At 18.1% G+C, this 12,799-nt stretch overlaps 1 protein-coding gene across 1 annotated transcript; it reads left to right on the top strand.

The window, feature by feature from the left end:
• Nucleotides 1-11,299: 11,299 nt before the first annotated feature.
• On the top strand, nucleotides 11,300-12,137 carry MKS88_000122 (uncharacterized protein; the record flags this gene model as incomplete). Its single annotated transcript, XM_067214234.1, has 2 exons — nucleotides 11,300-11,386; nucleotides 11,517-12,137. The coding sequence occupies 2 exons, from the start codon at nucleotides 11,300-11,302 to the stop codon at nucleotides 12,135-12,137; spliced, it is 708 nt and encodes a 235-aa protein (XP_067075855.1).
• Nucleotides 12,138-12,799: the final 662 nt, after the last annotated feature.

Below are 12,799 nucleotides of genomic sequence, written 5' to 3'. Positions count from 1 at the left end.
ATAGATTTTCTTAAAAATAACAGGAATATTAGTCATAAGGTTTACAAAAAAATAATGCGTAGAAAATTGGGGTTTCGACTTGCTTTACCTTTAATATTCTTTTTTTTGTTGTCCTTATCGCTTATGTTAGATTTTTCTTGTAATTGTGGTCTTACAAGAGGGTTGTATAAATTATTACGTTTGTTATTAAGTTCGTCACAACTTTGTGATTTTCACAATTATTTGAAGGATAATGTAGGTTCTTTTTTCAGTTATACAGTATCTAAGGATAATGGAGAAAGTGTATATTTACATATAACACCATTTTTTGATTTTCTAATATATTGTGTACTCTTCTTTACACTGGGTATTACTATTATATCAAGAATTATTTATTACCATAAAAAAGTTAAAAAATATGAAAAAATTAAATTTAGGAAAACATAAAATTTGTTATAAGGAATATATTTCAATTTGAGAGGAGGTCTTTAATATGAAGAAATAACTGTAATATCTTTAATTATATACATATTAATCTTATATATATATTCCTATTTTTTTATAAATGTTTCTACACCACATGATCTTTCAGACACACTTCAGCAAAAAAAAATATATATATATTAAGTTTTCTTTATATTGTGAGTATTTTAATAATTTTTTATTTGTATTATAATGAATAACTTTTTACTAAGTATATATTATGTATTAATATGCATTTTTTTGCATATAAATAGTGCTATGTGAAAACTATACGCTTGTATATTAAATGATTATACAACAACACTATTCATATAATTTTTATGAAGTGTTATAATTTATATTTTAAATAAAAAATGCTAATTTTTATTATATGTATGTTGTTCTAGTCTAGAATATATTTTTTTTTTGGTTATTAAAATATTGTATTATTTGGTTTTAATTTAATAACAAATGAGTCTTTTTCTTTTTATAATGTAAGAAACAGAATATATTTTTCTGTATTGATATATATATATATATATATTTTGCTAAAAGATAAACTTAATATTTATTATATAACATATTTTTTATATGAAATAAGTTATCAGACGCATTGTTGTAAAAATTGAATTTTAATTTTTTTTTCATGATATAAATTTATTGTTTTAAATAAAAAAAAAAAAAAAACGATCCTAATTAAAAATGGTTTATTTATAATAGTTTAGAAACTCATAAATTATATATATTTACAATTACATGAATACGCGAAATTATATATTACTTAATTATTATGAGTAATTTAGTGTTAATTATATTTTGCCAAAATATATTAAATATGTACGCTATTGAAATATTATAAATAAATAAACTATTAAACATTTTATATTATTAAATTATTAATTTAATAGATTAAATATAATAATATATTAATATATTTATGTTATAATTATTTATTTTTCTTTATAATATTGATAAAATTTTAAATATATATATATATATATATATTAAAGGTTAAATTATGAGTGGAAGTGAAAATAAATATATATTTTTCACAGTAATATAAAAACGTGTAGATATTTCTTCATATATGTGCTAGTCTTTACGGTTGCCTATAAATATATTAATTAGTGTATTACTATCATGTTAAGAATATATATAAATATATGAGTTTATATTTGCAATAACTAATTATTTAATATTTATAATGATCATTAAGTAAAATAAAGGTCAAATGAATCCTTTTTTGTTTATAGTAATTTATAAATTAATAAGTATGTTTATGCTTGTTAGATAAATTTTATTATGATACACTTAAAAAATTATTCTAATTTTTTTAACAAGGCTTAAATAAGTTCCTTCTATAATCTATGCCATGCAAATTTTTTGCTTGTAATTTTCATGAAACATTTTTATCTGTAAACTTGTTTTTTTGCTAATTCAAATAAAAATTACCATATAACATTAATATATGTTTTATTTATTACAAAAGAATACAATTTAAACTGTATTGTTGAAACATTTAAACAATATATGCATATATTTTCCCTTATGAAAGCATACTTAGATCTAAAAGAAAAAAATAGTATAATATAAGAACACTTATGTCTGGGGAACGTGAAACAATTATAATAAGAATATTAATAAAAGAATTAGTTATATTTATTCTTAATTTTTTTTTTTTTTTAATATTTAGTATTATTGTATTTTATCACAGTATCTTTTGTGAAAGTAATATATATATGAAATAATTCTATTATGTCAAGAAATAACACTTTTTTACATTTAAAAATGTATTAAGCAAAAATAATTATTTGGAATTGAGCCTATCTATCTTCCTTTATATAATATTTCTTTAATTAGAAACAATGAAAAAATTAAAGATATTCTTACATATCTATTTGAACTTATGAAAAAAAAATTTAATAAACTTTATTTATACCTTGTTGTTATTTATATATTATATAAAATTATTATGTTTTTTGTTTCATTACTTAAAGTAATAATGAAATACAGATTTGCAAAAATATATTTCTATTTTTATCTTTATTTTAGACTATCTGTTCTTATATAAATATTTTATTAATTTTTAAGAAACGTTAAAAAATATTCGGATGGAATATGCCTATTTTTTATGGAATAATATAATCTATAATACAATTTAATACAAGCTATTAAAAGGATTTATCTAGGTATAAATAAATAAGTATTTGCAATTGAGTGTAATTCAAAGAACCCTTTGAATTATTGTGTCTTTACTAAAAAATATTTTTAATTAAATCTAAGATGTAACATATATAGTGGGAACTATATTAATGGAATCATATTTATTTTACAACATTTACATCATAAATATATATTCTATTATTTGTCTTTTCTAATAGATAATATCTTTTTAATATATTATAATCAACAATAAAATTACGAACAATTTAATTAATAATTCTAATGTTATAATAAAATTATATAAAAAATACGCTAAAGTAATATTTTAGTAATTTAACAAATTCGAGTATGATAATATCAATATCACAAATGTTGAAGTGGGAGACTATTATTAAATATTTATGGTAATGTTATAAGAATGAAAATGAGCAAGGTTAGAATTTATATAAAATGTAAATTTAAAAATAAAAAGTTAAAGAAATTATTTTAATGAAATAAATGATGAAATGAAAATAAAGTTAAAGCAAAGAGATGTAACTCAGTGGAAGTATAAAAAAATGTTCTTTTGAAAAATTTAAAGGAAAGACTTGAATTTACCTTTTTAAATGGAAAATTGTAAATATATATCAATCTTATATGATGAGTTACAAAATTGGGAGCATTAATCATTAATAAAATTTTGGATTATATTAAAAAATCGAATTTATTTATAATAATACTAAAATAGATACATTTATAAACGAAATTTTGTTTTAGATCTTATAATGATAAAAAAAGATAAAAAATATTTTTAGCGAAATATATGGAGAACTTTATATATATATGTATATATGTTTATTTCTGTGTGATTTTCTATAAAAGTTATATTTTAACGTATACAGACCTACGTATATAAATAAAAATAATTTTTAGTACAAGAGAAAACATCATAAATATATGAGAAATACAATGTACCTTATACATGTATATAAATTATTATTTAAAAATGTACACATATTATGTAAATTATGTAATCAATATATGTAAGCAGAACTACAATATATAAAAAAATTGATCATAAGTAATATATAAATATAATGAATGTTTAAGTAAATAAGCAATTCAGAAGTGACAGTATATACATTATAATGATAATATTACAATGGTACAGTAATTTTTGTGACAAATTATATAAATGAATGTTAAGTTATATAAAGTGTGAAATCGTAGTATAGAGTAAAGGATATATTGAATCATTTGGATAAATAAACTCCCATAAAGCGACAGATTTAACCGAAAATCACAATAGTATAGAAAATATATAAATAAAACCAAGAAATTTTATTAGCTTGGTATATTAATTAAAATATGCACTACTACTGAAGTATATTACATTTTAATTTCTAATAGAACAAATGAAATATTGTAACATTTTTATAATGAAATGTTAAATAATCACTAATGATTCTGCAGGGAGTAATTTAATTTCAATAATAATTGTAAAAATATATATTTTTTTCTCTTAAATATAAATATTGAAGAAACGGAAACCATTTACTCTACAGAGTATAACATTGCATATATCATCTATGAATGGTACTTTAATGTGTAAATGGTAAATTTAGAAGAATAAAAGAATTAAAATTATAATGAATACAGGTGAATTCGAAAAATAATTGATATTAAATAATACTATATATATATATATATAATTTATAATATATATAAGAATAATTCACCTTGTATATACTTTTTAATAAGAAAAAGGAAAAAAATATATAGATAATTTAAACACATTACTAAATATGCTTTAATTTTGCAAAAAAAATTACTAACATATACAAATACACATATAATAAATGAAAATAAAAGTTACAGAAAATGCTTAAAACGAATGTTCCTAAAAATTATGAAAACTTTGTATAAGTATATATTTTGTAAGATTCTATTTTATTTAGGATGTAATTTATATATAGATTGTTATAAATTTTTTAAAATTTGTTTTAAAATATTTTAAACGAAAAATTTTAATTGTGGAAGTATTAGAAATTAAAAAAATGGGAACAGGTAGTAAATACTATATTACATAATACTTTTAAAGATCAAGATAATTATATATTCAATTTTAAATAATAAAAATATAATAATGCTAATTTTTGTATAATATTTTCTTCTCTTTTTTTTTATTATATTCATATTTCTAATAAATATACGTATTTAATTAAAAATAAAAATATAATAATTAAGCTGATAAATTATAAATTTTTTCATTTAAAAATATTGGTACAAATAAAACATAAAAATTAAATTTTTTTAAAAATCCTGATGCAAAAGTAAAAAAATCTTTGTTTTATATTTTAAATTTCTTTTTTTCTCAGATCTTATAATATGTTATATACTGGACTTTTTATATATTTTTTTGTATATAAAAGAATAGTTTTGTCTAAATAGTAAGAATAAAGAACTATAATTATTATATTACAAAAGAGTAATACAAATTATTTCCCTTTTCATTCATGATTACTACTATTATATTATTATAATAATTAAAATTGTTTAACAATATTAATTAGTTTTTAAAAAATATAATATATATATAAGACAAAGCAATAGTAAGAAACCTTAATTAAACTTATTAAGTATTCTCTTGATATGTAGGACAATGCTTTATCGATATTTTTTGAATACTATGTTGTAATTTCAATATTTCAAAATATTAATACATTATATATTATATTTAATTAATAAAGGATTTAATAAGAAATTTATTTAATCGCAATTCTTTTAATTAATTAATTCAAATATTTAAATATTTGTAAATATAAGATGAAATTATATTAATTTAATAGAATTATTTTATAAATAACCATATGATAAAAATATCATAATATATTTGTGAAGTTATTTGTTTTTTGTTTGTTGTAATAAACTTTATAGTTCTATGTATATTATTAAGTTCTCGCAAAAAAATAATGAAAAAAATTTTTTTTTAGTAAATATTGTGTTCCTTATAATTAGGAATATGTACTATTAGAATAAGTTTAATTTTTTCTTATTTTAATATATATTGCAATATTAAAGATCCATATAATGGAACAAAAAATTAAATTAATATTTTTTAGTAAATTTTGTATGTTTATCCTTTTAAATTGGATTTGTCATTTTTACAATGATATGGTATAAGAACGCTATATAAATATGTTTTTTTTATTAATATTTTTCGTTTTTTTATTTTTTTATAGTACTATGTATTAATATGAGAATATTTTTTCATTTAAATAATAAATATTTACTTTATCTTTATAGCATATGCCTAACAATTACGTACTTGAGTACATCATCAGTAAAATATTAGTTACAAGAACTTATCGATTACTAGGAAAACATGTACAAGAAAATAGTTTAAATAAAATATTAAATTGTAGTATTCCAAGCATTGGAATATATGAAGAGAAAGACTCTTTTAATGATAAATTAACCAAAAGTTAAAATAAAAAAACAAACGAATCTTCATTAAATAATATCAAAGGCTGTGAACAAGGAAGAAGAAATACATCTTCTATATGCACTAAAGGAGATTCTTATTCTAAAGAAATAAAGATATATAATAAAAATTCTCTAAATAATATTAGGGGTGTTACGAATGCTAATAAAAAGTATTTAAGAAAGAAGGCAGAAGATAAATATAAAATGTTTTCTTTTTTTCCTGGGATTTTTTCATTAGTTGGATCAGTAATTTTTTTGATTCTTTATATATCAATGTATATGTATAATTCAGTAAAATCACCATTAATTTTATACCGGTAACTATAGTAATTATTTTAATATTAAGTTTTTTATTTTCATTATTGATTGCTTACATCTTCAAAAAAATTAAAAAACATAAGAAGTCATAATGTATAATACGTTAAATATTTGGAGGAAATATCTTTATATTCTTAATAGGTAGTGTTTTTTTAACAGTTTATATATGTAAATTATATACTGATACAAACATATAAAAAACAGTTATATGTTTGTTTAGGTTTCATATATCCAGTTGCATTTGTGTGGATTTTTTTGGTTTGTAAAATTAAAAATATAAATATTTAAAATTTTGCGAATTTGAATGCTTTGATATTTTCAATTTTTATTTTATTATTGTGCATCAAATTAACACAATACTATGGTTAATATAAATATATGTATATATTACCCAATTTTCATAAAATATATATTTTATTGCGTTAATATTAATATTCTAAAGAACGATTCATAAAAATTTGTTAAAATTTTGTGTTAATTTATATTTGTATCTGTACAGATTGTTCTTGCTTTTAAAGTATTTTTTTTTTAGATGATTATTTGTTGACATAATTAAAAAAATATATTACATATTTTAAATAACGAACAAATATATCCTGTTCTTCATATAAAGAAGCGAAGTGAACGAATGTGGTTATATTGTTATATTATTAATTTTTTTGTTATGGATTTGTTTAAATATACATAAAAATTGAATTATATATAATATTATTGTTATGATAATACATTTATTTCTGTTTAAAATATAAATTCTTTTTTTAACAGCTAAGAATAAATTTGAAAAAAGGAAATCAGTGAAAATAAATTAGCTAATATGAGTAATTTAAAATAATATATATGGTTTTTATTATTTATTTATTTTAAATATAACATTTAATATTAAGATAGATGATGTGTTAAATATGAATAATGTTAATATGGCATAAACTAATAATGTTATATATATAATGACAATGTTAGAAAAAAAGAAAAATCAGAAATATACTCAAAATTAATTACATTTAAATAAAAACAGCTTTAATTACAAGTTGCAATTTTTTTTTATCTAATATGTGTAAGCGTACAACGTAAAAAGTGCGGTTTATAATATTACGAATGACACCTATGTACTAAAATTTATAGTTCATGTAATTTCATAATAATGTTCACAGTTATCTATATATTATGAAACTGAGCCTATCCTTAGAGGATAATATGTATTCAAAACAAAATTAACAAATTTATTTTGATGATAAACCTATTTTTATTTTAGTTATATATTTTTAGTTATATATATAAATATAGAGTATCATCGTGATATACAAGAAACTTATATTTATATATATTATTACAAATAAAATAATAAATCATATTCATCTAAATTCCTTAATATAAAATGTATATATCTGTTATATTTTATATAATGTTATTTATTCCATTAGATTATTTAATAAAGTTCTATATATAATATATCTGATAACAAATTCTATAGTTCTAGAACAGAATTTTCAAAATTTAATTGAACATTGTATGGTATATGCGTCGATATAATTATCGTAGCATAAAAATTATTTTATATGTATTAATTATATACTGATATATAAGATATTATTGCCAGTTTTTAGACAACACAATGAAAGTTTTATTTTCCATTATAAATATTGACTGTGTTATACGCATTTATTTATTGAATTTTTCTTATATATTCTATGGATAAATTTCTCACAATAAAGGTTATATACAATTACTAGGTTAATGATGAGTAATGATATTAATATTGGTTATGTACTTAATATGAGTATATTTTTATACTTTTTCTATATCTTCATAATAAAGTTCAATGAAATAATTATTCTTTATTTATCAATTTTTTTTTTTTTTTCTAGTTTCTTAATATTCTTTTCCATTGTCTATTATGTGCTCTTTTTATAGTTTTCTTAGAATCATACTCATTTGCATAACATTTTGTTCGGATTATTATAATTGAAAAAATTTATTCTAACATATTTTTAGGGGTATTTTTTTAACATACACTTCAATTAATTTGTTCAAGAATATATTTTAGATGAACAAATATATCTATTATAGAAAATTTATGAATTATAATTTTATATATTATCTGCTGTCTCAAGAATATAACTGTTCAATTTTAGAAGCTCTCACTAATATTTGTTCATTTTTTTCACCATGAAAAATTGTAATCTTTACTTTTTTTTCTTATTAAATATGGCAGAAACATCCAAATAAAATAATATTATTTTAAAACAATTACATATTCGTAGATATAACATAGCTACAACAGTAACTTTATGTCGCAGTAAATTAAGGAGATTTTAGAGGAACATTCACATTTTTAATTGGGATAATTTATAATGTTAGCAAAAGAAAAATTATGAAAAATTCTGTAATATTTGTATATATGATTACTGGAAATTAATAGATAAATTAATCTCCAGTAATAAAAGTTCTTTTTTTTGTGGTTTTCATCCACTAATGAAGATTTTACGGGAACTTAGATTTATTTATATTAAGGAACCTCACACTCGTAATTAACAAAGTTTAAGAAGAGTATATTTTAGAACTTAATCATATGTTTTTTATAAGGATCATATTCATTTTTAATGTCTTGTATTTGAGTACAAAATTTATTATCATTTTTCATGATATAATTATTTATATGACTATTGTATAAATGGTAACATTTTACAGCATAGATAAGAGTACATTATGTGTTAAATGAATTAAGAGGATATTTTAGAAATTGTAAAAAATATAATATATATGTTAAATTATAAAAAAAGAAATAATTTAAAATATTTGTTTTATAGTAGATTGGGAAAAAGTTGGGTATCCATATATATAAATTATATAGAAAACATAAGATGTATTACCTTACATAAGAATTCAATATTTAAATTAATATTTTGTATATATAATATTGTATAGCTAGTATATAAATGAAAATATTTTTTCGGAAAATTGAAATTTATTATTATTTCATATTTAGCTTGTTTCATTATTATGTAATAATATTTTTTCTTAAATATAAAGAAGATATAATGGGAAAAGCATATACATATTATTGTGTTATATATATATAAATACGATCGTAATTGTTTAATAGTATATAAAATTAACAAGAACAGATATAAATATTTTAGTAGGAATTTAAATTATTTGTGTATTATTTCTTAATTTAGAAAAAATATGAACAATTTATTCAAATGAATAATTATTATTTAAAAATAAGTATCAAAAAATGTTTACAAACAACGAATGTTACTAAAAGGAAAAAGCTATATTTATGAGCAAAAGTTTTCCACGATTTTATAATTTATGCACTTATTTTTCATAATTTATTTAATAAATTATATGTATGTATTATTATAAAATTTTAAATATGTTACCTTATAATATATATTAAAATATTAACTTCGAGAAAATGTGACATACCCCACATATATGAAAACCTAAAAGAATCTAAATAAGATATTTCACAAAAATCAGTCTGACAATGAATTTAACTTAAAACAATATAAATAAAAAAATTTTAATTTTTTTACGTATATTTTGTTTTTTCGTTAATTTCTTAAGCTCTTCCTTAGAAGAGCAATATTTAAGAGAAAACAATGAAGTTTTATATTATATGATTAATATTATTTTATTAATTACATAACATCTTGTAATTTATAATTTTTTTTTCTGTTATAATATATAAGAAAATAAATGTATTAATAGAATATTATTTTGATGTTAAAAATATTTTCATCAATATATATTTGAATATTCATTAATTTATGTCTAAAGACTATTTTTAATATAATGTATTTGTAAATGAATTAACTAAAAATTATTTATTTGTAAAAATATTATTAGCAGTAAAATTACGAAATCATACATTTTACGAAATTACTTTGTTATTCTTTTATTTATTGTATAAATTTAATACAGCGTATATAATATTCATATGGTAAATATATTTTGTTAGAAATATCAATAACATTATTTTTTGTATACACGATTTTTACACCAATTTTAATTTTAATCTTCATTTTTTTTTTTTTTTTTCTTTAAATTTTATTAATATTTCTTTTGAAAGTATATATTTTATTAAAAAAAAAGATTACATAAAGAGGAAAATTTTAAAAATTTTCATTTAGAAGTAATGGAATAAATTAAAATTAGTTATAAATTATAATTTATAAAATTTATGATACAAATATAAGAACTCTATTCTTTTTATTTGATTTGAAAATTGATATTTTTTTAGTACTTGAGGATCATATAATTTTGATTTTTTAAATATAAAATAAACCATAAAATTTAGGATTTTTAAAATTAAAATTATACAATATTTGTAAAATTAGCTTTATTTTAGTTCATTTTTATTATAATAATTTTGTTATGATAATTAATATTTTTTAAAAATCATAATTATTTGTTCCAAAATATAATGCTTATCAAGAAGTAATTATTAGTAAGGAAATATAATTAAAACTAGTCTTTATTCTCTTAATATACGGAACATTGTATTATCTACATTTTATACATTATATATTTTATATAAAATGAACGTCTTAAAGTATCAAGGAATTATTATTTTTGTTTTTATTTTGAAAAGGATTAATATAATAATTTTTTAGTTATTTTACTACACTAAGTAATATAATTAAGTATTTTATATAATTATTAATACATTAAAATTATGTTATTAAATTAATGTTAATTTTTTATAATTATTATTAAAGCAAAAATATGATAATAAAAATTTAGATATCTCTTACATTTTCTATATTGTAAAATGTAATATACATTTTATATGCATATTAATTTTCTATGAAAACAAAATATAGTAACCCTTGTCAACGAAAGAATATTTATTATCAATAATTTTTTATTAACAAAACATAATACAATATTAAAAATATACATTATGGAAAAGAAATTTAAGCTATTTTTTTTTATTAAAATTGTGGTAATTATCTTTTTAATATGGATATATCGTTTTAATAGCGAAGTGGTATAATATATTTTAGTTAATGTTACTTCTATTATTCATTTTTGTGTTTTTTTTATTTCTAATAATATTTCTTAATAGCATGGGTTTTTTTACTTTTTTTAAATCGTGGATATTTCTTTTGTTATTTTAGTGTAACTTTTGTGAATATTTGGATGAGAAGGACGTTATTGATGAAAAATTATATACAAGAAATAATCGCTTATTAGCAGAGTATAAAAAGGAAAAGTGTTCAAATATCGTATGGACAAAAGAAGATATTCTAAATAATGGAGATTACGAAAAGAAACATATATGCAGGAATGGAACAATATCCAAAGGAAAAAATAAATTGCCAAAAGTGTGTACATCAAATAGTTTAGGAGACTATAAACAAACAGAGAAAAGTAAATCTTCTGAATATAATAAGGTTAATACCTATAATAGGAAGAAAATGTTAGACAAAATATATTATAAAAATGTAATTGAATATAGTAAAAATGCTGATTTTTGTTTTATAAAAAAATTTATACAAAGAAAAAATAAAGCAATTTTTGCTTTATATATCTTCCATTTAGTAGTTGGAGTATTACATGTTCTATTATTTTATTATCTTATGAATAGCGAAAAAACTGTAGTATACATTATGAAAATGCTTATACCATTATATATATTATGGTTTATAATTTTAGTAAGGTTTTTTTACAACTTAAGAGAAACAGAAAAATATAAAAAATTATTACATTTAAAATGTAAAATGAATTATACCGAATAAACTTCTTTATGTGAAATAGTATTTCATAGGGATTATAATATATAATTTTCTAATTGATATACTGAAATAACAAACAAACCTATAATTTCAATGATATTATAAATAGGCATGCAGATTTTGGAGTTTTTTGATCCTCAAGGGTAATAAGGTACACTTTTAATTTGGTTATAAATTTGAATATTTTAATGTTATTCATATTTTATTTTGATATACGTTTTAATTTTACCACAATATAGTCCTTTATATAATTAATTCTACATATAACAAGATTTTTTTGAAAAATATATGTAACTTGATATAAATATAAAAAAGAACAGATTATATGGTTTTGCTGATATAGATTGCAAATTTATATGTCATTGCAAAAAAAAAAAAACAGTCTTGACTCTTTTATATTATTTTATATTAAATTACTATATTATGATGCAACTAAAAAATGTGAGTTTTTTTTTTTTATTAAGAGTAAGCGTGTCATGTATTTCGTATGGGGAAACGAAGTATATGAATGTAATTTCTTTGTTGTATATGTTTTTCTGTTTTTTTTTGTTTGCTTGTATATGAATAATAAATGAAATATGAGACAAATAAATCTTATTGCAATGAATTTTTTTTTTATTAAGGATAAATTTGTTTTATAAGAGCTATGATTAAATTTAAAAAAA

The sequence above is a fragment of the Plasmodium brasilianum genome, assembly GCF_023973825.1.
Source record: "Plasmodium brasilianum strain Bolivian I chromosome Unknown PB_00_03, whole genome shotgun sequence".
In the NCBI taxonomy this organism is placed as follows: Eukaryota; Apicomplexa; class Aconoidasida; order Haemosporida; family Plasmodiidae; genus Plasmodium; species Plasmodium brasilianum.
The sequence above is the reverse complement of the archived record's forward strand: the minus strand, read 5'-3'. Positions and strand labels throughout refer to the sequence as shown.